The sequence below is a fragment of the Brassica oleracea genome, chromosome C8, assembly GCF_000695525.1.
Source record: "Brassica oleracea var. oleracea cultivar TO1000 chromosome C8, BOL, whole genome shotgun sequence".
NCBI lineage: Eukaryota > Viridiplantae > Streptophyta > Magnoliopsida > Brassicales > Brassicaceae > Brassica > Brassica oleracea.
In genome coordinates this window covers 34,477,256-34,503,457 of record NC_027755.1, presented here as the reverse complement: position 1 = coordinate 34,503,457, position 26,202 = coordinate 34,477,256, and the positions used below count along the sequence as shown (strand labels likewise).

The 26,202-nt window shown below is 34.9% G+C and overlaps 3 protein-coding genes, 1 non-coding gene and 1 pseudogene across 4 annotated transcripts; 4 read left to right on the top strand and 1 right to left on the bottom strand.

Annotated features, from left to right (window-relative positions):
* The first annotated feature begins 4,259 nt into the window (after window positions 1-4,259).
* On the top strand, window positions 4,260-5,994 carry LOC106311040 (F-box/FBD/LRR-repeat protein At1g80470-like). Its single transcript, XM_013748270.1, has 4 exons — window positions 4,260-4,340; window positions 4,483-5,404; window positions 5,495-5,635; window positions 5,725-5,994. Exons 2-4 carry the CDS (start codon window positions 4,499-4,501, stop codon window positions 5,992-5,994), a joined length of 1,317 nt encoding a protein of 438 aa, XP_013603724.1. The 5' UTR covers window positions 4,260-4,340; window positions 4,483-4,498.
* A 2,420-nt stretch (window positions 5,995-8,414) lies between these two features.
* LOC106311178 lies at window positions 8,415-9,730 on the top strand (annotated as a pseudogene).
* A 181-nt stretch (window positions 9,731-9,911) lies between these two features.
* Window positions 9,912-14,182, bottom strand: LOC106311485 (U-box domain-containing protein 52-like). Its single transcript, XM_013748667.1, has 9 exons — window positions 13,808-14,182; window positions 13,632-13,726; window positions 13,434-13,555; window positions 13,139-13,344; window positions 12,897-13,050; window positions 12,514-12,808; window positions 12,328-12,429; window positions 10,287-11,474; window positions 9,912-10,188 (listed from the first exon to the last, which is right to left on the bottom strand). Exons 1-9 carry the CDS (start codon window positions 14,022-14,024, stop codon window positions 10,150-10,152), a joined length of 2,418 nt encoding a protein of 805 aa, XP_013604121.1. The 5' UTR covers window positions 14,025-14,182; the 3' UTR covers window positions 9,912-10,149.
* Window positions 14,183-14,413: 231 nt separating this feature from the next.
* On the top strand, window positions 14,414-14,486 carry TRNAR-ACG. The gene has a single exon. It is a non-coding gene; the product is annotated as a tRNA-Arg (tRNA).
* An 8,476-nt stretch (window positions 14,487-22,962) lies between these two features.
* LOC106307299 (apolipoprotein A-IV-like) lies at window positions 22,963-26,001 on the top strand. Its single transcript, XM_013744215.1, has 14 exons — window positions 22,963-23,245; window positions 23,407-23,534; window positions 23,607-23,678; window positions 23,765-23,878; window positions 24,021-24,089; window positions 24,171-24,227; window positions 24,312-24,428; window positions 24,495-24,557; window positions 24,636-24,791; window positions 24,890-25,012; window positions 25,112-25,192; window positions 25,290-25,351; window positions 25,477-25,585; window positions 25,680-26,001. The coding sequence occupies exons 1-13, from the start codon at window positions 23,098-23,100 to the stop codon at window positions 25,553-25,555; spliced, it is 1,269 nt and encodes a 422-aa protein (XP_013599669.1). The 5' UTR covers window positions 22,963-23,097; the 3' UTR covers window positions 25,556-25,585; window positions 25,680-26,001.
* The last annotated feature ends 201 nt before the right edge of the window (window positions 26,002-26,202 follow it).

Genomic DNA, 26,202 nt, shown 5'->3' with positions numbered 1-26,202 from the left:
ATTATATATAACTATGATAGACCGACCACTACGATAGAAATAGAAAACTAGGAAAATGTAGAAATTGGACAATTGGAAAAATAGAAAACTTTCAAAAGTGTGATGAGTGCTCGATGTTTTTAAATGGAAAAGTTACAAGCACACTACCATTTAACAATATAATCATATCTTTGTGAGTTCTTGTTATAATTAACGTATGAAATACATATATACGAAACTTGGTGCCGAAAAGATATTAGGAAAACCAATAATACAGATTTGTCAAAATATCAAGGTTCAACTCAATATTTGCTCCTTTGTATTTTTAACTTAAAATCATTCATAAATCCATTCAAATCTAATTTTAAATCAAATCTTCAAACAAATTATTATTATTGAATAACACCTGATTTTAAAATCTATTTTAAAATCATAAAACCAATAACAATTGATTTGAATATAGATTTTAAAATCATATAACCAATAACGATGAATTTGAATATTGATTTTAAAATCACATAACCAATAACACTAGATTTGACTTGTATTTTCAAATCCATTAAAATATATGAACCAATAACACCCCCTAAGTTTTACACATAAAATTAAATAAAAGTTTAAAATATTTAAAACTAGATTTAGACAACAAAAATATATAAAAGAAACTTAACAAAAAAGCTTTTAAAAAAATTATACGAAAACATAACTATTACACAAATTTAAATATTACAACACCACTAATAGTCAGGTAAGTTTGATCCGGAACCTTCAAAATTACCAAGTATTGACCAATTTTTGTTTGTGTAACTGAAGATGGTTGTTGTTGTTGATGATGTCTTTTCGTACAATTATTTCTTGTTCATATTGAATTTATTCACGAGCATAAATATCATCGATAAAAGTTAGTCTTTTAGCAATATTTTATGTTTTTTGTTCTGATCTAATGTATTTACAAGTATTAATATTACATGATTTCAACAATTTTTTATCTCTAATCTACAAATTAAAAAATGAGGAGAGTCGTTTTTACTTCGAAATGCACTAGTAGATCTTAAATGAATACGAAAATCACTTTATGGAGTAATATGATATTTTGGTTGAAGTTTATTATTAATAAAGTTGTTTTGCTTAAAATATAATATTTTATTAATTAATATTTTGTAATATGTTTATATATGTGCTAGTTATTTATAATTTTTTTATGAATTTATATTAGTTATGAGAAATATAAGGACCATATTATAAAATAAAAATAATTTTGAAGTTGAGTTTGAAGTTTTGCTTTTGGTGAATAACACTTTTAAACTTTAAATATAAAGTTTTGAAAACTTCAAAATAGAGTTTTTTTTTGGAGATGCTTTTAAGATGACTTGAGTTTTTAGATCTTTGATGTTTGCAATTATCTAAACTCTGCCGCTTGGTCATCCTATACAAAGAGGTATCAATGTCAACATGCGAGAAAGTTTTAGATTAAAACATTGCAATTTTTATTGTTATATTTGTTTCATGTATGTATTTATGCATAAGCAAGAATATAACACCCTCAATTTTTTTCATTTGAATTATTTTATACTCCTTGCATGATCGTATTCGCCCAACAACATTTGATTGTACTCTTAAATGAAATGATTTCATTTTTCGAATTTTAAATAACTAAACACAAAATTTATTTGAAAATTTTACATGGAAGGTATGTCTTGTAAATGGCTAGACATCGTGGTTGATTGAAAGTTTGGACCGAGAATCTGTATGAAAGTATTTTGGAAACATTTTACTTTATTGAAAGTATTGTGGTTGCTTAGCTGACCCGAACAATATATGGATCCGGTGTTAACATGTATTTCTTATCATTTGGATGATCATAAATTTCAAGACTTTGTCAAGTTTTCTCTTCTTCAAAATTGCTTGTGTTGTCTACAATTGAACGTTTCTCTCATTGTGTTGTAGTTTCTCTCATTGGTTTCCCCTGTTCTTTTTCGGTTGTTAGTTAATGATTAAGATAGGATATAGTATATAGAGTAACTATCATGCCCTCTAGTCTGCAAAAATAAAGAGCATTCCCAATTTATTGTTGTTGTTTGTGTGATTTCATATTGTCCACATGATTGATGCAGACGATTATTTTAAATCTTGATAGATCCATTGTAATTTTTTTGAACTATCCATTGTAAGTTTTTGATGCATATTTTGCATGTTAACAATGGAGGAGAGTTTAAATGATTGACTTTACGTACACAAGTTTCTTCTAAAAACATTCTGAACTATCAAAAATATAGTAACATGGCATAATTAGAAATAATTAATTCGGTTGTGGGTAGTTAACGTTTTTCTAGTTCCTCTAATTGCAGTCTTTTGTTTCGTACGATGGACATTTGGTAGTAAAGTTTGTCATGTTTTGGTTATTTAGTATTTTTGTGTTGTTTTATGTATTTGTTTCTATTCACTAAAGGTTCTATATTTTAAGTACTTAAGCTTTTGACTAAGATTAATTACAAACAAAAATTTAGAGAACATTTATCATGTAGTTACCTAACAAATAAACTATTTATGTATTTAAGAATGATTTTCATGTAAATTTCTGAATTTTTCTTTTGTAAAAAAAATCAGTTTATATATATTTTATGAAAAAATTGTTTTTTTTAACTTATTTATAAGTTAAAAATGTGTGACTATTTTCTTTTATTAAAATTATTTACAAGAAACCAAGAAAATAGTCTTTTTTTGCATTCGGAAGTCGAAACTTTACTCTAACAATAAAAAAATATATCACATCACTGTACCTATCAGAGCTTTGGTTTGGACCGAAAAAATTCATTAGCTAAGATTAAAAAGGTTCAAGCTTGACCAAACTTTTTAACAAAATTGAAAAAGATAAGAGCCGATACAAAGAAAATTCAACCTTCAAGATTTCTTACATACCTTGAGACCATAATGAAATTGTTGATTTTCAAGTTAGGACTGCAAGATCTTTTTATAAAAAATTTGTTTTGTTGGTTGTTATATTTTTGCATAGTTTCCTATACCAACTTTTATATGAGTGATATAATTACTCAAATAGAGTGAACAAAATAAGAATGACATTTTGATATAAAAAACATTTAATTTTTTACACGCATTAATTAATTAACTAATTAAAATACCAAAAGTTAATAAAAACCAATGTCTTTAAAATCGGACCGATCTAGCCGCTTTAGTTGGGTTTTAGATTTTATTGTAATTTAAATATATATATATAACATATAGCTAATTTTTATAAAACTTTAGATAATTGTTAGAATCCAAAAATAATGTATAAATATGATAATTTTTTTTGTAAAAATATAATGAAACTAGTTATGTAGATAGATATTAAATAATAATGTGACTTTTTTTTAAATCATTTTAAAATTTTGATTTGTGTACTTATCTACCGTAAATATTTGACAAAATCGGATTTACTGGGTTTAGCGAATTTGACTGGGTCTATCAGTTTATCTCAAAATCATTTTTTGCACGATTCAAAACTGGTTAGAAAATGGAGTCATGGTCCAACCGGTTCGACCTACTCGTCCGGTCGGATTTTCAAATACTGACAAAAACCAATCAATACTTTCTAGCAATGTTTTGAAAACCGGACCGGACATTGACTCGGCATTGTAACTGGGTCAATGGTCGGACCGGTCTAACCGGTTCAACCGGGTTTTAAATTATAATCAAATTTAAATAATTAAATATATATATATACAATTATTTTTATAAAAATTTATATCATTTCTAAAATCTAACTAAAATTGATACATAAATAAATAAAAACTTAAAAATATATAAAAATATAATGAAAACTAATTTATTTGGAAATATACTTTTAAAAATATGATTTTAAATGAAATATTTATAAATTTGCAATTTTTTTTTTAATTTTAATTGAGAAAACCGGATTTTAATATTGAACCGGATCACCGGTTTTACCGAGTTTGGCCGGTTTTTTACCGGGTTTACCGGTTTAACTCAAATCCAGTTTTTAGTACAACTCGAAACCGGTTAGAAGACTGAGTCACGATCCGACCAGTTCGACTGGCCGGTTCGATCTGGTTTTCAAAACACTGATTTCTAGTGAAGTCTTGTTTTTAATAGCTGTAAATTAGTACTGATATCATTCATTTATTTTGATTAAAAAGAGTCTAATCATTAAATTAAATGTAACAAAAATCACCATTAAAAAAAAAGAGAAACGTGGTCAAATGAGATTCTTAAGGGACGTTTCGCGACCCCTTGTCATTTTGAAGTTGGTCTCATAGGGGTCTTGTTAAAGCGAAGAAAGATAAGAAGATATTCGTCAGACGCTCCTTTCATCTCTTTCTCCCCTCTAAGATCGCCATAAGGTAATTTGTTCGTAGAAAGTCCATGTTTGTTTCTCTAGGTTTAAGTTTAATCGTTGGCTGATTTGGGCGATAGATGATTTCTATGGTGTATATATTATATTATATTATATTGATTCTTAAAAGTATTTTATGTGAAATCTAGGGTTTAGGTTGGCGACATGTCGATTCACAGGAGGACAAGTACATCTGAAGATAGGATAAGCAGTTTACCCAATACATTGTTATGTCAGATTCTATCGTACCTCTCTACGGAAGATTCGGTTCGGACCAGCGCTTTGTCTAAACGGTGGACCCATCTCTGGTTGCATGTTCCTGCTTTGGAGTTGGACTCCAGTAAGTTTCCTGATGATTTCGAATTTGGGGATTTTTTCGATAACTTCCTGGAGTCTGGCGAAGAAGACATAAAGAGATTTGATTTGGTCTACAATGTTGATGAGCACATTCATGAAGATTTTGTGGCGAGGATTGATGATGTGGTTAATCGTGGAGTTTGTCATCTAACTATTCTCAACGAGTTGGATGTTGAAGAAGAGTTAGTTAGGATGCCTCTCTCGCTCTATTCATGCAGGACATTGGTGAGTTTAAATCTATATTGTGTAGTTTTCGATGCTTCCCGGACGGCGGTTGTTTCTTTGCCTCGTCTCAAGACTATGCATTTAGAGGCAGTTAAATTTGACGGAATGTGGCTTCTTGGGGGTTTCATTTCAAGATGTTCGGTTCTTGAAGAGTTAACCATAGTCACGGATGATGGTGATGAACTCGGAGTTGTAATTGTGAGCTCAAAGTCGCTAAAAAGCTTCAAATTAAAATCTATGCGTAGTGAGGAAACTGAAGACGAAGGTGATCCTACTGTTGTGATTGATGCTCCAAGACTTGAGTTTATGAGTATCACTGATTACCAATCTAAAAGGTTGGTAATTGACAATATTGGTCCCTTTGCAAAGGTGGACATTGATTTTATCTTTAAAGTGGAGGATAATGATTCATTTGGAGCTATGATCATTGATTTTCTGACCAAGTTATCCACAGTCCGTGAAATGATCATCTCTTCCAGAACGCTGGAGGTACACATTATTCATCGTCAATTAAATATTGGTTGATTAAATAGCTTTAGCTTGTATATATAGTCTTCTTTGTTCTTTCTTGTTATATAGATGATCCATGATAACTGCGAATGGGAACTGCTACCTCAATTTGCTAATATGTCTCACTTGCATGCTTCGTTCCTTGAAACATCGTGGAAACTGTTGCTAACTTTTCTTGGCTGCTGTCCAAATCTACAGTCACTTGACTTGGTAAGTGTCATTGTATGTGCTCTTGTTATCACACTCATGAGATATATATATACGTATTAATTATTATATTTATTTGGTTATATTATCAGGAATTTGACTCTTTTCCAGAGCCAGAAGAGATTGAACTTTCATTTGTGCCGCAATGTTTCCAATCATCTCTCCAGTTTGTTGGACTGAGGACACCAATCAGGGTCGAAGGAACATTAAGTGAGATGAAACTACCAATGCTCTTTTTAAGGAATTGCAAAGTCCTGAAAAAACTGATGCTTAATGAGAGTTTCAGAAACGTCATCCAGAAAGTTAGAGGGATTCCGAAAATGTCGCCCCAGTTTCTAACTGTGGCTCTTTCAAATATCTAGTTTTTCTAATTATCTAGACATGGTTCAAGTAAACTACCTTTTGTTTATGAGAAAACAATATTGAAACTCGGTCGTTACATATGGAGTTATAGACTTTTTTATACTCATTCATCGACCAAATAGCCCCACTATATTTTATTCACGTGATCTCCATCTTGTTTCTTTGGTCTACCTTAAGACTTTGAAACCCTAGCTTGTTCTTGATTTTGAGTTTACGAAACAGTATACATGGATGACAGAAGGTTTTAAAAAGAGATGAGGATTCTCAATCTTTTCTATATCCATTTCCCAAAATCACAACCTATGTTGTATAGAACAAACTTCACAACCTATGTTGTATAGAACAAACTTTTCTATCCGTTATTTTAAAAGCCAGATATGTTTCAAAGCGTGAACAACATAGCATTTAGTGCAAGTATTAAACAAGTAAAAGTAGAAGATCTAATTACTGTGATATCGATCTGGATATAAAAGAAAGGTGATCTTTGTTGCATCACTTTTAATACCCTCATTAAGCCCGATAATTTTGAAAACAACTTACCTTAAAAATGCTAATATGTAGTAATAGGTATCAAATATATAAAGCAATTGCACAATGCAGTAATAGCAAATGGGTTAATTAAGAAAGTAGCAAAAAATCAGATACCTAGGTCAAACACAAACTATATTTCACAGCCAATCATATCCATTTTCTTTAGGAAACATATTTATACGGTTCAGTACCATCTCTAGAATAAAGAGAGAAAAAGTTGGACAGAAAGCAAGAATAAGTTCTCATTTGAGAATCTCTCACAAGCCATTGAAAACCTTAGGGTGGAATCTGATATCCCCATTTTAGAGCATATGGTACATTTATCCAGTAATTATGGATAAACAAATTTAACATCTGCATCCACCCCAAGCTTGAACTTAAAGTTATAGCAGTTTGGGAGCTCTTTTGTCATATTTGCTTCCATGAATACTTTTACTTCTTTAAAGTTATTACACAATAGGGCATTTGCGTGTAGACGATTTTGTTTTCAGTTGCACTTGTTATGAAACCACATCCTTCCCAAGAGAACATCCGGTGAGAGACGTTTTTCATGACGATCCACATAGGGTTGTTTTGATCTCTTTAACCTCTACCTCCTCTTCCTTAGGAGACCATACATGATAAGGTAATCTTTATGGACTCATGGTCTTTGGATTCGCATTAAAATGGTCTACGAATCTGTTTTGTGGCAGATGACCTAAGTGGCGCGTGTCATGGTGGACATGTGGCCTAACTGTTGATAGGAGTCATATGGTCTAGAAGGCGCATGGCAGAGCCAAGCGATAAACTTGTCGATATGCTTCATGAACATGAATTCTTTTTGTTTATGAGCAGAAGGTGATGGCATGAGCCAATAGATAAACTCATGGAAAGATATAGTGGGTAGAAAGCTTATTCTGGTCTTTGGGCTCGCATGTCTCTAGTCTGGTCTCTTCCTGAGCGGATTTGTTGTGGTTCGTTAGTATATGATACTTTGCTACTGTATTGGAAGTTAAGTTCTGCAGTGTTAAAAAATTAAAATTAACCGGCCGCATTTCATATTTATAGGATAACCAAGGGCAAAATAGACTTTGTAGAAATAAGGGTTTGTGGTTAGGGGTGGGCCTCCGGATACCCATTCGGGTGTTCGGGTCTATTCGGGTTTCGGGTTTTCGGAGTCAAAGATTTTAGTCTCATTCGAATATTTCTAAATTTCGGTTCGGATATTTGCGAGTTCGGTTCGGGTTTGGATAACCCATTTAAGTGATTTTTAAAATTTTAAAATTCATTATATACTTGAAATTCCTCAAAATCTATTAATAAAATAAAATATCACATGTAAATTTGAATAACATATGTTAAAATACGTAAACTTTACATATAAATTGGTTTGGTTTCAATATTTTGATAGAGAATCAATAGATATTTCAAGTATTTTTTTGTGTTTTGAGTATATTTTAGCTATTTTAGACATTTATTTTTGACTATTTGTATATATTTTCAAATATTTTAGACAAATTAAAAGTATCTTATATATTTTGGACGTTTTTAGTATACATTAAATCTAAAAATAATTAATATATTTAGGTATATAAATCTATTTCGGATATATTCGGCTACTCGAAATACTTCAGTTCGGGTCAGGTTCCGATTCGGTTATTTAGATACCAAAATTTTGAACCCGTTTGGATATTTAATCAATTTCGGTTCGGGCTCGGTACTATTTTTTCGGATCGGATTCGGTTCGGTTTTTTTGCCCAGCCCTATTTGTGGTGCCGTCAACATTTAGGGTTTCGAGTTAACTAACTCTCCTTTATACTCTTAGTTTCGTCGTCGTTACTGAATCTACTCAGCACATTACTCTCGGCTATAAGTCCAGCTTCCCGGAGAATAAGAAGAAGAGAGTAACAATATGGCGACAAACGTACAGCTCTCCCAGAAAGAATCCGACATCCGAATGATGATTGCCTCTGAGGTTCACCTCGGAACCAAAAACTGCAATTACTAGATGGAACGTTACGTCTACAAGAGACGCAACGATGGTAACTCTCACCTCATCATCTTTTGCTCATTGATGATTGCGTTAGGGTTTTTGAGAGATTTGTAGTAGTTACTGTGTATTGCGCGGCGGTTACGTTACTACTCTCTGAACTTTCTCGGTTTCGTTTTGTCAGGTATAAATATCCTCGACCTAGGAAAAACATTAGAGAAGTTGTACATGGCTGCTCGTGTCATCGTAGCTATTGAGAACCCACAGGACATTATCGTTCAATCTGCTAGACCATATGGTCAGAGAGCTGTTCTCAAGTTTGCGCAATACACTGGTGCTAATGCTATCGCTGGAAGGCACACTCCTGGCACTTTCACCAATCAGATGCAGACTTCCTTCAGTGAGCCTAGGTTGCTCATTCTTACTGACCCTAGGACTGACCATCAGGTAAAAAATGAGTTCGTTGTCCCTAATGTAGTAACTTATTGGTCAATGTCTTGTTTGTTGAGAGTTTAGTGTCTTTGTTTGCAGCCAATCAAGGAAGGTGCTTTGGGGAACATTCCCATCATTGCCTTTTGTGACACAGACTCTCCCATGAGATTTGTCGACATTGGGATCCCTGCTAACAACAAGGGAAAGCACAGCATTGGTTGTCTCTTTTGGATTCTTGCTCGCATGGTCCTTCAGATGCGTGGAACCATCCGTCCTGGACAGAAGTGGGATGTCATGGTAAGAGTAATATTTATTTGTCTTTTTGTGAAGTAGATAATTTGTTTTGGTTATTCATGTTTGGTATGTTTTGTTTTGTATAGATGGATCTGTTCTTTTACAGAGAGCCTGAGGAGGCTAAGCAACTTGAAGATGAAGAAGCTGCTCCTCAAGCAGATTTTGCTGCACCTGAATATGGAGTTTCCGGTGGAGACCAATGGACCACTGCTGGGATTCCTGATGCTTCGTGGACAGGAGAAGCTCAGCAGCCAATCAGTGGTAATTAAGTTTTCTGACAAGATCTAAGCTTTGGCTTTTGTATTGCTTAATCTGAATCTGATGTCAGTGTTCAAATGTTTTTGTTTTCACAGCTGCTCCAGCTGCAGATGGTTGGGACACAGCTGTGCCACCTCCGGCAGCGGTTCCAGCCGCTGGTTGGGATTAATTTTTGTGGTCCTCTTTGAGATTCAAGAGTTCTAGCTTCTTGTTTTCTTCTCATTTTTTCTCTCGTTAAGATAGATAACAATTTTGCGGCTATTTTTGTTGTTGTTTTGAATTGAATTTACACTAAATTATTTTTTTGGGCATCTGATATTTTACAAGATTCTCTTACATTACGTGATCTATCAATAAAAACTTTAACCTGCGTAAACTGAAAAGCAATTCAAGACCACTGAAATTGCTTCATAAGAGCATTAAGTTTGTTTTGCTTAATGAGTTTAATATCTTGAATATATGGTTAGTTAGATTATAAGAATTTTATCTGTACATTTCAAAACACTTTCTCTACAAGGGAAAGACAGAACTCTACTGCATCTCCTTATACTAGGAGCATGCAAGTTCTTTATTTGAGTTTTTTTGTCTACTTAAAGTTAAAATTGTATATGACACTCCAAGTTGCATCTGAATCCTGTATAGTTGCCTCTTGTTGTGTGTAGATCAAATATTATTGAGGCACAGAGATAGAAGCACCACTCATTTGTTCCTGAAATTATACAGTGAAAGAGAAGACATAAGCAAAAGAGTCATACTAATGAATATTCAGATGGTCCAGGGACTTCAAAAATAATGAGTAGTTCTCACCAGTTTCACAGAAGTTTGGCTACTGTTAGGAGACGGTCCGGGGCTGTTGATGACAAGTAGAGACTGTGTTGATTCATCAGCAAGTGTTCTTAATCTGTTCAGCACCGGCAATATCACTTTAGCAAGATCAGGTCTGTCCTTTCTCCTCAGCTCCGCGCATTGCAGCGCTAGCTTAGCAAACTCTGCAGTGTCTTCAACCGGCCAGTCCGGAACCGCCGGATCGAGTAAATCCGACAGAGTCCCTTTCTCAAGTGCTCTCTCCGCGTAATGAGTCAAACCCATCGGCGGTTTCGCCGTGATCAGCTGCAGGAAGATAATGCCGAGCGAGTAGATATCAGATTTCACACCCAGCATCCCTGTCTGCTGATACTCAGGATCAATGTAACAGAAGGTGCCAGCTGTTGAAGTCATGCGGTACTGCGTCACGGTGTCTGCAACCGAAGGCGGGACTAATCTCGCCAAACCGACGTCAGATATCTTGCTGACGAAGTTACGGTCTAGCAAGATGTTTCCCGGTTTGAGATCGCGGTGGACCAGAGGCTCCGGTTTAGCCTGGTGCAAGAACAGGAGTCCGGTGCCTATCTCCGCAGCGATTCTGAACCTCATCTGCCAGGAGAGAGGCGGGCTGTTGCCTAATCTGAAGAGACGATCCTCTAAGCTCCCGTTGGCCATGAACTCGTAGACCAAACATCCACCCTCAGGGCAAGCTCCAAGAAGTAGAACCATGTTAGGGTGCCTAATGCAGCTCAACACCTCAATCTCTTGCTGAAACTGAGACATCCCTTGCGCTGCGTCGGCTCGAAGGATTTTAACAGCCACTGGCGTGTGGTCGAGATAGCATTTGTACACGGGACCGTAACCGCCTTCACCGATTTTGTATTTCTCAGCGAAGAACTCTGTGGCGTGCTCGATCTCTTCGATGGAGTACTTCCTGTACCTTACATCTGAGTTTGCTAAGGCGTTGAGGGCCTTTGTTTTCTCGTCAGACTCCTTGAGAGCTTTCATCTCCGCGTTGACTCTCTTCTTTGATTCTAGTTCAGCTATCCTCTGAGCTGCTTCTGCTGCCTCCATTGCTGCTTTTGATTTTGCTTTCTCTTTCTCTGCGATGGCCAATGCTGCTTCCTCTGCGAGTCTTGCCTCTTCTAGTTTCCTCTCTTCTTCTAACTTCCAACGCTGAAGCTCCGTTGCCTGCAATTTCCAACAGGTTAAGGAACAAAACCAGAAGCTATAAACCAGGACAGGTCCTGGACAAAGCCGGATGAAACATTGGCTTTAAACCTCAATTTTTTTAAAAAAATTACATAGACATATAGATCAAAAAAAAAAATTTAAGGTCCCAAATTATAAGAAAAAAAATTAGTTGAAATTTTTAATAAACCATCTTTACCCTAAATCTCAGGGCAGGCCCTAGACCTGGGCATAATATCCGTAACCCGAAATCCAAACCGAACCCGAACCGAAAAACCCGATCCATATCCAGTCCGAAGTGTAAAAAATATCCGAATGGGTCTTGTAAGGTGGTACAAAACATATCCGAACTCGAAGTGTTATTAACCGAACCCGAACGGGAAACCCGAAAAACCCAAAAAATCCGAAAAATATCCGAAGAAACCGATCCAAATGTCCAAAACAATATACAATATAATTATATGAAACATGAATATATACTTCAAATATTCAATTTCATATTTATTTTGATATGTTATCTAACAATAAGTGTTTAAAACTTAAATAACTACCTTAAATACTTAATTATATATAAATAAATATATATTTCTTATGTTTTAATTTTAAATTTTATATTTTATTTCGGGTATATCCGTACCGATCCGATATAACCCGAATCCGAATGATATATGATTACTTTTTGAGTTCTATGATGTGATACAAAACCGATCCGAACCCGATGTGTTATATCCGAACCCGACTCGTACTTGCAAATTTACTAGAATGGAACCTATGAGGTGTTATAAAAAAGAACTGAAATCCCAAAAACCCGACCCGAACGCCCAGGCATACCAGGCCCTGTAAGAAACATTACCTTCTGTTTTGCTGTAAGAGCTTCTTTGCAAGCTGTACTATACATTTCCATTGTCTGCTTCAGTTCAAGTTTCAGCCTCCTCATTTCAGACTCTACATCATCCTGCTTTTTTGGTGATTTGTCAATATTTCAATAACTCTAGCTATGTTATGTATATATTAAACAAAAAGATTTGTAAGGTCTTACCATTGCAGAAGCGGATGAAAATCTTTCACTCTCAAAGGAGCCATTTGAAAGATCAGTAGGTGAGCTTACATCAAGTGATCTCCTTCCATAGTTGGAGGACTCTAAGCTAGGACCATAGTCCATGTCAGAGTAATTAGACAGCCTTGGAGGAGTTCGGTTTGGATCACTATTGTCATATAGATTAGGGAAGATACGGTCAATGCTGGCTCTACCGGAGCTGACAAATGATATGTCTGATTCCGGAACAGATAGTTCACCATAGGACCTCCCATTGCCTCTTCTAGTAAAAGGAGATCTGTTTTTTTTTTTTTTGTCATTCATCCATGGAGTTTTAGTTTCTAAGGCTATGAGTTTTCAAGACCAAAACAAAAGAGAAAATGTACCTGAAGGAATCTGACTGATCCTCCATAGACCTGCGTTGCAGATCCTCCATGGACCTGCGCTGCTGATCCTCCATGGACCTGCGCTGCTGATCTTCGATAGACCTGCGATCTTCGGTAGACCTGCGTTGTTGAGTCTCGAAAGACCTTCTATCAGCTGCAGAAAGGAAGATGAAACACAACAGCAACTTTTAAGGTGAAAACCAACAAGTGAAGTTTTCTTTTGAGTTTAAATCATTACAAACCTCGCATGTTGGTGGCAGTAGAAGGCACAGGCTGAGGTGGCCTTAAGCTAGGTGGTTGAATAGGAGTGCGGAGAGGAGAAATGTTTGGTGCAGAACGAGAAGCTGATCTCATTGTTGAAATCTTTCCTTTGAATATGACATAAACTGTGCAGAAATCAGGCGCGGTTTTCGTTATGGTCCCTGGGACATCTGCAGGCTTGTTGAACCTGCATCTCAAAGTAACACCACCATTAAATGAAGAATCAAGATTCAACAAGTGATGAAGTAATGGAAATAAACTGAATAATTTTTCTACCTGAGAAAGCCACCTTTGTTGGAGGAACCAACCACCAAAACCTCAATGGCGGCTTGGTTTGCATATTCTACTAATGCTTTGGCTACATCATACTCCTCAAGCAACACATCTTGGCATTGTATCTATATAGACAATTCTCATTAGCTTACAATAATAACAAAGGAAACACCAAAGAAGAATCTAAACCAAGAAACTCACATCTTTGCGCGTGCAGAAGCAACGGAAAGGAAGGAATATCTCCTTGGATGCACCTTCTGGATCTCTGCATACCAATGAAGAATCTTGGCTCATCTCTGAATCAAAAACACAAACCATCAGAAACAGAACAAAGGAAAAAAGAAAAAAGAAAAAAGAAAGGGGTTTATTTTGTTTACTTGCGGAGGAAGCATGAAGAGAAGAGGCATTGTTTAGAGGGGAAGGACGAAGCTTGACATGGACAAGAATAACAGATTGGCCTCGCTGCAATAAATGATCAACGGCCCATTTAAGAGCGTGTTGGCTACTTTTGTCTTTGTCTATAGCAACAGCCACAACACCAGTGGATCCTCCACCTTCCTTGATTCCCACGCTATTGCTCTTTGCCATCCACATCTTCTTGTGTCTCTCCTTCTCTCTTTCCCACCTTCAAGATTTATCAAGGTTCACGAAAAACTTGAAAGGAAGAAATCGAAAGAAAGAGAGAGAGAGAGAGAGACGTTCGTGTGGTCTGAAGATGGATTTTCTGTTCTTTTTGTTTTTGGTCGTATGCCTCTTAAATTTCTCACTTTGTTTAATTTTGTAGGAACGCGAAATAAGAGGATGAAGAGAAAAAGAATTTCCATAAAAATTGTACGTCTTTTGTTTGTCTCTCTACGAACGCTTCTCCTTCTTCTCCGCCTCTTGACCAGAGTCTGGGGTGAACCATTTTTGTTGACCATTTTAAGTAGGTTTCCACTTTATACAAAAGTTAAATATATTTAATGTCACTACTTAACAACAAAGACTCTGTGGCCCAATGGATAAGGCGCTGGTCTACGAAACCAGAGATTCTGGGTTCGATCCCCAGCAGAGTCGTTTTTAAAAATTCTTCTGTTTTTAACATTCACTAAATGCATGTTTTCTATTTCATATCTAAATGCATTTTTTTTTGTGAAAGATCCTAACTGAAATTTTCCTGATTGATAAACCTAATTGATCAATTATCAATTCAAACACACTTTCTCTCTCCTTTACGGCACATGGGATTTCAAGGTGAGTGTCTGAAACTTGTTGATGGATTAGGTCTCACTACATGATGTCAAAAAAAAAAAAGATTAGGTCTGACTACATATATGATTCTCTCTGGATCATGACTTACTGCTGTAAATAATGCTCTGCTTTGAAAGTTTCAAAAGGAGTGGAAACAACTTCACAAGAGATAAAAATTTCCTGGACCCGAGACATGACTGGAAAAAAGCTAGATTAATTTTGATATTATTGGTATTCTGAAAATCCTCTAGGCAAAGGGGTTAAGATTCTTCAAGAATACAACACATAAGTAGCACTTGTGCTATGTGGTATCTTTAAACGACCTCTAAAAAAAAAACAGCAGATCTGTTGTGGTGTATGATATACGTTTGATTGTTTGTTTGCATTTATCTTCTAAGATATGGTTGAATCATATGCTATATTTGAAATTGAGAGAATGATTTGCAATTTGTGAATTTGTTGTTATGCATCTGGGAATATCTATGTGTTAAATGAAGAACAAGACCAATATGTTATCAGGCTCTGGTAGCTCAACCGGCATAATCTCTCCAGGTAAAAGAAGATAGGCCAGGTGTCGAGTTCAAGAACCAAAGACAGGAAGGAGACAGTATTCTATGACCAAAGCCCGTCCTAGGTTTTATAAGGCTTGAAGCAAAAAAAAAAAATGTGGCCACTTTCTAAAAAGACAGAGAAGAAAATATGTAGTATAGGAGACTCAAACTCGGATTGCTCAAACAAAGACCATTTCCTAAAGTTTATATACTACCAGGCTAAGGCAGTTTTTTTTTAAATGTGGCCGGAATAATGTTGATAAATAAATCGGCCGTAAGCATGGGCTTCTTTGGCTTGTGCTAAGGGCCGCTATGATTTTATAACATTTTGGAAGACGGCGAGATGCTTTTGTTTAAAGCTCTCTTTGTGGTTTCAAAAACTCTTGTTCAATGTACTCCTTTCTTTTTTATATTTGTTTTGATATATATATTAGTCATGGATTTAGAGCATGGTTAGAGCATGATTAACCCACAATCCCACTTAGAGTCTTTTAATGATTATTTTATTAATTAAATGTAATTAAGAACCTTAGTTAAGAAACACCTTGATTTTGTGCTCAATGAGTCTCTTATTTAGGGGATTCTTAAAAACAAAAAAAAAAATCTCAAAAGATTGATCAAAGTGTTGATCAAAGATTTGGTCAAGTGTATCATCAATTGATCCCGGACAATTGTTTTGAGAAGAAGAAATCATGAGGTGAAAATTGTTTTTGTTGTATGCGACTGAACTTCGTGTGACTGTGGATGAAGATTTAGTAGATGGCGTGTGATGCCATGAAGATACAAATGCTTTCTGAATAAAAACAGACTTTGGAACTTGAAGGCAAAGAAACGTAGAAAGCAAAAAAAGATAGCTTGAAGTTAAAACGAACTGACGGGATGAGGTAGCTCACTTGGTAAGAACCCTGTGGGCTAATTGTCATGCTCACGAGTTCGACGCCAGGCGGAGGCAAACTGTCCATTCTGTCACCAAATGCGGTATTGGGTGTTGGGCCTTGTCCCCAGCCCAGGTACAGCCCTCCTGGGTGAAGTGGACCGCTGCCTAACCGGGCCCAGGGGAATGATCCACGTAAGTGGGGAATGACCCACGTAAGTGGGGAACCCCTGGATTATAAAAAAAAAAAAAAAAAAAAAAAAGAAGTTAAAACGAACTTGAAGGAGAAGGGACTTGTAGAAAGAGAAGGAAGAACAAGAGAATGAGAAGGCTTTCATTACACTTTCATTACAAGATATCTAATTATATAAAGTAGTGTTTCCTCTCTCCTTAGAGTGCCACGTCATTAAGTAGAGGAAGGAAACGCTGACACGTGTCCGTAGCTTTAAAAAAGAAAAACATCACCGACTGTTTGCTACTTCTTTTTCCGATCTCCTATTAGCTGCCTACGAAACCAGAAAGCCAAGCGTTTCGATCTCTTCATATACCTTACAATTCAGTTTTTCCTACCGCTTCATCTTTAATGTATAAGTGGAAAATTTCAGCCAAAGCCGAGATCTGATTCACGCTTTATTTCTGCCACAGATCCTAACGCACGTACGACAACGAAATGTACCAAGTATTCGCTCAAATCCAAGGATACATGTTCTTCAGTGTTCTTCATGTTTGCATCATAGAGATTGACTTCGGATTTTTCCTTCTTGATTTGAATCTCATGGTAAGACTCTTTATTTTCTTCAAGATTCTGTAGTTTCTGGAGATCTTTACAATTACAAGACCGTTGATCCAATCTAAGTTTTTTGTTCCTTCTTCTGTTGCTAATAATTCAAAACTTTCTAAACAGTTGACCGTGTTATTAGCCACTACGATCGGAGCGCCTGGCAAACAACATGTAGTCTTTCGGCTCAAGCCAACTAAGATGTCCCTGACGACATGAGGTTCGGAAATTCAGATTAAAGTTTTTTCTCTTTAATCTTAGATCAGTAAAAGAGGAGTTTCTAATTTTTTTGTATATAACTAATAATTCTTTGAATAAATTTTTCTTTTTAATTTCTTTTAGTTAAGTACTTCTTGGGTTTGTTTCAGTTTTGAAACTTGAGTCTTTACTTCTTGAATAAAAAATAGGAGAGAGTGATGAAAAGATCTTCATTTGGTCACAAGATGAGACAGAGTTTCTATGATATCACTAACTCTCAAACTCAAAAGATGAGCTTAATCTTCAAGAAACCGGTTTAGCACCGAGTGGCCGGCTGATGAAGGTTGACATCTCATTCTGGATTTGAATGTCTCTAACTTGCGATCTCATTGTCTTAAATAAATTGACTGGATTTGATTTTGGTTTTATTTGAGATCAGGAGATGTAAAAGTATTGTCTTTAATCAATAAAAAAGTAAAACAATTGAGTAAGCAGATACCAGTTGTACATGGAGCAATACACAGTTTGCACACATGTCTTGGTTTAATTCAGGGTCCGATGCACCAAAGAAAACCATTCATTTTTATACATGAGATAAATTTTGCTAGAAACAAGGTGCAACCAGAACTTACTGCTCTATGCTCATATGTTTTGTCAGTTCTTCACTTCTTTGTTTAAGAATGGATATGTTTCAGGTGAAAGCTTTGCACCACGAGGTTACTTGCAAAAATGCTTTGCTTAAGGCTAAATGTTCTGAACAAGAGGTTTGGTTTCTTGCCTGTTATTTCTAAATCATCTTCTGAACTTATATATTAACCAACAAGTTGTTTACTCTTATAAATCATCTTTAGGTATTGCATTTACTTTCAACTTACGTCTGTATTTCAAACTAAAGTTGGATGTGTTTCTGATATTATTCACACTTTTCGGATCAGTAAGGTGAGAACGCACCACCATAAAATGCACTAACAGCTGAGAATGTGCTTATGATTTTGGAACCGTTTGTACCAAAGAGAAGGTTATTCATTACAAGCAAATGTAGATATCTGTTCACGATCTTGCTTGAGAATTGCTATAACTATTGTTACTTATTTTATTAATTTATGATTATCTTCCTTTGTTTCCTTGATGGTTTTATCTTCCAGTCATAGTCGCATCAACTGCACACAATGTTGAGGCAGGAAAAGAGAAACCTGAAAAAAATGTCTTCGATCTAATTGTTATATAGAGCTGACTAACGTTTTATATTATTTTGATGTTGGTAAGGATTTGGGCTGGAATGTGTACAATACGCTGATTTTGATGGTCCAACATATGAGTGGGTTGTCATTAGCCGCCAGCCTAACCTTATTGGCAAGTAAGGTTTTGTTCAAGCTCAAGATGCATACACATGGTCCTAGCTGTTGTGTGTTTGATGAGAGTTTTAACTTCTTTATAGGTGAAAAGGACACTGTGGCAGTTCACACCTGTTCGTTGGGACAAAGACGAGTGGCATCCACTGCAAGCCACTTGGCATGTTATTCAAGTACTCACTATTTGCATCATCTTCTTGACAGTAGCGTTGAACACATTATTTCTCAAGTTTAGCATGTGGATCCCTTCAACAAACCCATTGATTCTCTATAGCCTGATCTTGTGGTTGCTCATAGCTAGAGCTAAAGCCCTGGAATCTGATTATGTCTTTGATGAATCTTCAGGGTACATTTATATATTCTTCTCTCTTTCTCTCTTGATCTGTCGGCCACACTAAATGCTTTTGATTTCCAGGTACTACTACAGCAGCAGGCTTAGTAGATGGCAAAGACTATGAGAAATAGAATAACCTCACTTAGGTATAAGACTGGTCACAAATTGGCAGGGTCTTCGAAAGTGGTTTGAGCACACATTGTAACTAATAGGTCTTTGATTTATAGTCATAGTCATGACATTGTAAATATTATTCTTTTTGATAGATTAATAAATATGAAATTTCATCAAAAAAAAAAAACCCACCCGCAGATACTTCTCCAATATCACAAAATCAAAGATCGATAAAGAAACCTTGGAAAATAGTTTCCCACATCAGTTATATCTCATACGTTCCAGGTTAAAGAAAAAACAAATAAGAAAATAAGATCAGAAAAACCTCATTCCCCCGCTATTTTATAAATCCTCACAAAAAACCCAGGATACAATGGTAATAGAAAACTATATCTCATTCTCTTCTGATCGAATCTGATATATAAAACCTAAAACACTATAAAAAAACTTACAATTCAGGATTAAAATGACAAAAATACTAAAAATTCGAACATAATTATTTAAATAATTGAAATTTGGTGTAGACAATATAATCATATTCACACCTAACTTAACATAAATGAAAATTTACACGAAATTAAATCTTTTGTAAAAACCGATCCATCAAATATTTTGTAAAAACAGATTTATAAGGAATATTTTAGAAGTTTCTTTATAATGTTTTTGGTCAACCATTAATTAGAAATTTATAAAATAATAACTGTCTAAATGTTTTTATAAAATTAATCTAAAACAAAAGATGACTTGTGAAACATGGAAAATGTAGTATTTGGTTATTTACTAAGCCCAGTAACCAACTTACAGAAAATAGATAGATAACTAGAAAAATAATTTTACTATCATGTGTATATTTATTATAATAAAGGTGAGTTATCTCTCTTTTCCTTGCGCCACGTCATCATATAGCATGAGGCTTAGAAGATATTCTAAGCAACTTTTATTTTTCTCATAAACGCATCCTACTCATACCTGCTCATATTTTATTAGAGAATCAAATTTTATATAAAACAAAATGAATCAAGTAAATAACAGAAAATGAACGATGTTAATTGATGGTAAGTGTTGATATGTCAAAGCGTAGGATTCTATGTTTTGTTGCAATCTTATAAGTGATTTTATTCGCATTTATTTGGTTGTAAATATTTTCCTAACCTATATAAATAAAATTTAAAAAAATAAAATTATTAAAAATGAAAATTTCTTTACAACAATCTTTGACTAATAAAAAAATACAGAAATGTGCATAAGAAATACATAGTTTACGCTATAAATAGGATTAAAATATCTGCAAACCATGTAAAAGTTTTAGTACTTCGATAATGAGAATCCAAATAGTATGTATTTCAGGGTTTTTTTTCAAAAAGTATGTTAGTTGTTTGAGGAAAATTTATAGAACAAAAAATATATAACTTAGTTCGAATGCAGCTTCGGATCTCTTCAAAGAAACTAATTTATACCAATCGATCCTCCAAATCTTGACAGAAAAAACATCTTGGTAGCTGATCTAGAATGGAACATAGAAACCATTTTGAATCTGTTCCCACGTAATTTGAAATCTTATGCTTAAGAGTAAGACCAAGCAAAAAATGGTCCATATATGCTCATATTTGTTCCTAACAAACAATAGAGCTTATTTTCCCATAACCGAGTATCACCCAACAATAAACTTAAGAAATCAGACCGATGAATCCCAGGGATAAAATTTCCAATTCGATGGCTAATGTTTGGATTGCCAATTTCTCGCCAAAGTTGAGATTTTTTTTTGGAAAATTATTCGAGTCTTACGGCTGGCGAGAACCTCAAAAAGAGTCATATACATTAATTGTTAAATACAAATTACTCAACTGCAAATGACATAACAACTCAATCATGATGATGCCATGGAAGCAAAAGTTCAATACAAAAAATTACTTAAAAACAACCTAACCAACAACTTAAATTAATAAAATAATATATCTTCATACCAAGTGCGACATCTCTATATTGAAAAAGAAGTTTTATGGAACTAATATGATCTTTATAATGCCACCAAAAAAGTGTCATCTAAATAATATAGAAAATCGATGCAGTGATTGTTATTACTATAAACAAATAGAGAAGTTATTGGAGTTGGTTTTACGGTGACTAACAAGTGCCTACACTCATCGACCACTACTTAATTCACACTTTCCAGTTTTAATGTTTTCTTACTTTGATTAGCTTTGGTTTACTACCTTCTTCGCATTATATATAACATTATACTTTTAATGAAATGCAACTTCAAATAATCATCACTTCTATTCCAATAGCATGTCGAAAGACTATGATTTCAACATAAAAATAATTACTCTTATAATATACACAAAAAATTACCCACAACCCAATGCTTCCGAATCCAAAATATTACAAACCACAAATAACACATCGAGTTTGAGATCAATTTTTTGTAAAAGAAAACAACATGAACACCATTTTAAGCTCTTAAAGCATATCAATGCCATATTTCTTTAATATAAAAAACTATTATTTTTTGGACAACAAAAACAAATATTGCAAACAAGCAAAGGATATCTTATCACTTATAATCCCTTTTCACCTAAATTTTTTTAAAAGACAAAAATCATTATCATAAACATTTCTTGCAAATGGAAATCTAAAACACAAACCACGGGATCATACAAAAAGTAATATTTTAGATCACAAATAAGGTATATTCCGCCCGTAGGGCGGGCCGACCCTAGTGATTTATATAAGTTTGTGAATACACTTTTATTGTCAGTCACACAAGATAACAAGACACAACATTACAATGACCACAGCAAAGACGGTAACCAAAGTACTCAACGAGAGAAGTTTAGTACAGCAGCAGAACACGAGTGGCTTCCGCAGCAAAGGCAGTAACCAAAGTACTCAACGAGAGAAGGCATCCGAACCAAACGATTCTTCCTCTGAGCCTCACGGAGACCATCTTCCTTCAACATCCCATTGTTGTAATTAATCAAACATGATATCACTTTCAACGTCAACACCATCAAAGCTCCTTAAAACACACACAAATCAAACTCACTTTCAACGTCAACACCATCCGTTTCCATAATTTGACAGTTTCCTCCTTCTCTTAATTAAGAACCGTGTCTTCAGTTTACATCTATTTTTCATTTTTTTAAAATCCAATTAACTTAAGAAACACATTTAAGAACCTGCCTTAATGCTGCTCTTGTGAACTGAAAGTTCATGTATATTTAAAATATTTTAAACCATCTTACACAGATATATTTAATATGAATTACTCAACATCAACCTACACTTATGAGATCTTATCTTCAATAATTCATCTTGAATTCTTGTATATACTTTTACAGATCAGATCAATTACAGTCAAGTCGATCATACAAATTTTGGATCAAAACGAATTTGATTTTACTCTAGCCTGCATGTAATCGAGGTTTGAAAAGCTTTATGAACTTACAATTGAAAACTGATTATCGTCAATTATTGAATTAACTATCTCAAATTTAGAAATGTGAACTTCTCCGATAATAACTAAACCAAGCCTTTGAATGATTTTTAATATACTTAGCATACATTGGATTGGTTTTGTAGATGCTACGTATAATTTGATTTGGATGTAAAAGAAAAAGTCGCTGAAAGTAGTTGGTGTGATATTATTTAACACGAGGTTGACAAGAACAAATTTGATCCCATTAATAATCTCCCAACCATATTTCGTTTTCCCATTTACGGCCGTACCACCTACCCTAAACTCTTGAGCCGTGTGAACTTAACATGGACGCAGGTGCACTCCAAACGGCATTATCAATGCTTTTATTTATTCTCACTTTTTGTATAACTTTTGTTTTTTATTTTATGACTCAATTAACACAATCATTTACTCCATCCGTTTCCATAATTTGACTAAAATAATTTTTTTTTAAAAATAATATCATTAATAATATAAAAAAAAATAAAATAAATTAACAAATCACAGATAATGCTAGGAGAATTTACGAGATAGGGATGGAAGAATTTATGACGTCAATAAATAAGATATGACAATAGTCTTTTTACTAGTAAAATCGATTTGATGATAATTAATAAACAAAAAAAAATGATGAAAAGTAGCCACGAAACCACATTTAACATTCGCAGAAAATAGAAACATATATCGCGTCTTTTGTCCTCTTCTCATTTTTCTAATCAAATCTCCGGTGGCTACGATCATCAAATCTTATCTGTTTCTCGTTACTCACTTCAGACATGGCGGTCGCGAAGGTCGTGGCTTTGTTACTACTAGTCGCCTTGGTTCTGACCACCGGTGTCTTTTCCGATGAAGAACCGACGACAACCCCTGGATCCGCTTCCGAGATTCAGTTGGAACAGCTTCACGCTAAAATCCATGCCCTAGGTTTTGCTTCTTTCTCTCTCAGAATCTTAATTTCGATTTCAACTGCAAGATTCTGTTCAGTTTTGATTTGAACGAACGAACGCTCGGTAGTTTTGTTTATGTTTTGACTTCCTTTTTTTTTTTTTTTTTTTTGTGTGTGTGTTTGGTTTGGTTTTGTGAAGAATCTCAAGTTGAAGAGAAAAGAAGAGAAGTTAAAGAGAGAGAAGAGTCAGTAACAGAAAAGGAGAAGCTTCTCAAAGAGAGACAGGACAAAGTTTCTTCCTTGGAGACTGAGCTTTCATCACTTCGGGTATGTTCTCATACTCTCACTTACTTTTAATTTGCTTTCTTCTTAGGGTTTAATTGTTTCACTTGTCTACAGGAAAAGGGTTCATCAGAATCTGTGCAACTGTTGGAGAAAGCTCAAGCACGAGCTACTGAATTAGAGAAGCAGGTGAGATCTTTATTTTGAGGACTTAAAATCTTTTTTACTTTCCTGTAAACTTCGTGTGATTTGGTGGTACTGCTCTGCATTTTCAGGTAGAGGTACTTAAGAACTTTCTGGAGCAAAAGAATAAGGAGAAAGAATCTACTGAAGCTCGGACTAGTGAAGCCGATAAAAAGCTAAACGAATTGAACTCCAGATTGGATAAAGTATTGTTCTCTACTTTCTCTTGTCAATTATCATCAAGAAGAACCATTTAAATAGCTTAACTGTTTGTGAAAATTGGTCGAGTTTCTTGATAGATGTATATGCGTTTTGATTGTGACAATATTAACTAGAAAGTTTGTGCAGCTTCACAAGACAAAGGAAGAGCAGAAGAACAAAATACGAAAACTTGAGCGTGCTCTTAAAATCTCCGAGGTATGATGACGCTCTTGGATTAAAGTTTATCTTCCTCTGTTTCTGCCATCACTTTTGACTATTATGGAAATAAAATTATAGGAAGAGATGTTGCGGATGAGGCATGAAGCAGCCACAAAGGCTAGGGAACTCCAGGAGGTAAATAATAAAAGGATGATATGTTTCCTTGTCCGGTAAATTTGAGAAGAAGGTGTTAAGACTTGGATTGTTTATTTGAACCAGGTTCATGGCTCGTGGCTTCCCCATTGGCTTGCTGTACACTGGGTTCATTTCCAGACTGTTGCTAGGCCACATTGGGATGCCCACGGGAAACCGGTTCTCGAGAAAGTAACACAAAAGGTACTGTTTCCATATCCGGTTAACGTCAGCAAACTTATGCCTAACTAAGTTTTGATTATATAACAGGTGACACAAGCGAAGACTCAAGCTGAAAAGTGGGCTGAACCACACATGGTTAATGTTAAAACTGTAAGCAGCTAACAAAGCGATGCATTTTATTACTCAGATGAGGCACTTGTGGTTATGCTTATGAAATCTTATATGCAGAAATATATTCCAGCCGTGAAAGAGACTGTCAAGACGCATGTCGAGCCACACGTACAGACACTATCTACCAAAGCGAAAGAGGCTTACCATGCTTCCAAGGATGCAGTTACTCCTCATATTGTCAAGTTTCAAGCACATGTAGATCCATATTACCAGGTGAAGTGTTTATATATATATATATATATATATATAGGTAGAATTTTTACATGGTTACTAATCTTTCAGCTTCATTGATTAATTATGGTTATCTCCAGGAGGCTAAAAAGTTCAGCAAGCCATATGTTGATCAAGTGGCCACGGCCACAAAGCCACATGCTGATAAGGCTATTCACTACTACAAAGAGTTTCTGAAATCTGCTACAACGTATCACGATCAGGTCAGGAATCAATGGCATTGTGTATAATATATAGACATTCCAGATATGAACATTGCCATTTCTGGAGGATTATGTATAATTACTTTGTATATCTGGAAGGTTCAAGCCAATGTCGAAAGAAAATTGAAGAGCCATGAGCTGACGGCACCTTTTGCCACCAAAGAGTTCATTTGGTTTGCAGTATGTTTTCTCTGGTCTTGCAATCTTAAGACAAAACATGATTCTTGATTGGTTTCCTCACTTAACTTGCAAAATTGAAAAACTGTTCATTTGTTAGGCATCTGCTTTGTTGGCGTTACCCATCTTCATAGTGTACAGATTCCTCTGTTCTCTCTTCCGGCAAGTCTTTTCTAACAATTGCATTAAATTATAAGATGTTAATATTAGTTAAGTACATTTCTCTCTAGTTTATAAAGATACTCCATACTTGATTGACATTTAGTTTGTTATATGTTGGGTGCCAGCACAAAGACCAAGAAGCCTACTCGACACTCTCATCAACATGGCCGTCGTAAGGCCAAAAGGGCTCATGTTGAGAAGTGAAGTCTGCTGTTTCCACTATGAAACTATTGGGTATGTAATTTAGAAGCGATTAGCTGCTACTTTGGAACGATCATAAATCCTTTTGTGTCTACTATTTATTTGATCTGACTCTGTACTATTGCAGGTAAATGACAGGGTTTTGATGCGGTCTCTTGGGTCTCAGCAACAGGCATATGTTGTCTAAACAGCCCATGTTAGAGATATCAAAGCTTTTTTTTTGTTATGTATGTTTTTTTTTTGTTGAAGCTCTCTGTGCAAAAGTGTTTCTTTACTCCCTTTTTCAAGATGCCTTTTGGATAAAGTTTTCAGTCTTTTTATACAGAGAAGGTTAGACATATCTCAGGAGTAAATTAAAAGCTTGGTTTGTGTATTTTGTAACTCATGTGGATGGATTTGGGACTTGCTGTACTAACTACTCTTTAAAAGCCATCACTCTCGTTTTATCATTTTGCTGTTGCGTTTGCATATATAAACAAAATTTATCTGTTCCAGTAAAACAAATTGTGTTAAAAGTAACATTTTGAACTTGCAAAGTATGAATATATTTATTTATCGTGTTTTTCATATTAATATCATGAACGTGAACACTATTACGTGTGAATATTATCAACCGTGCTAAATGGTGAGAGCAATGTCTCAAACTTCAC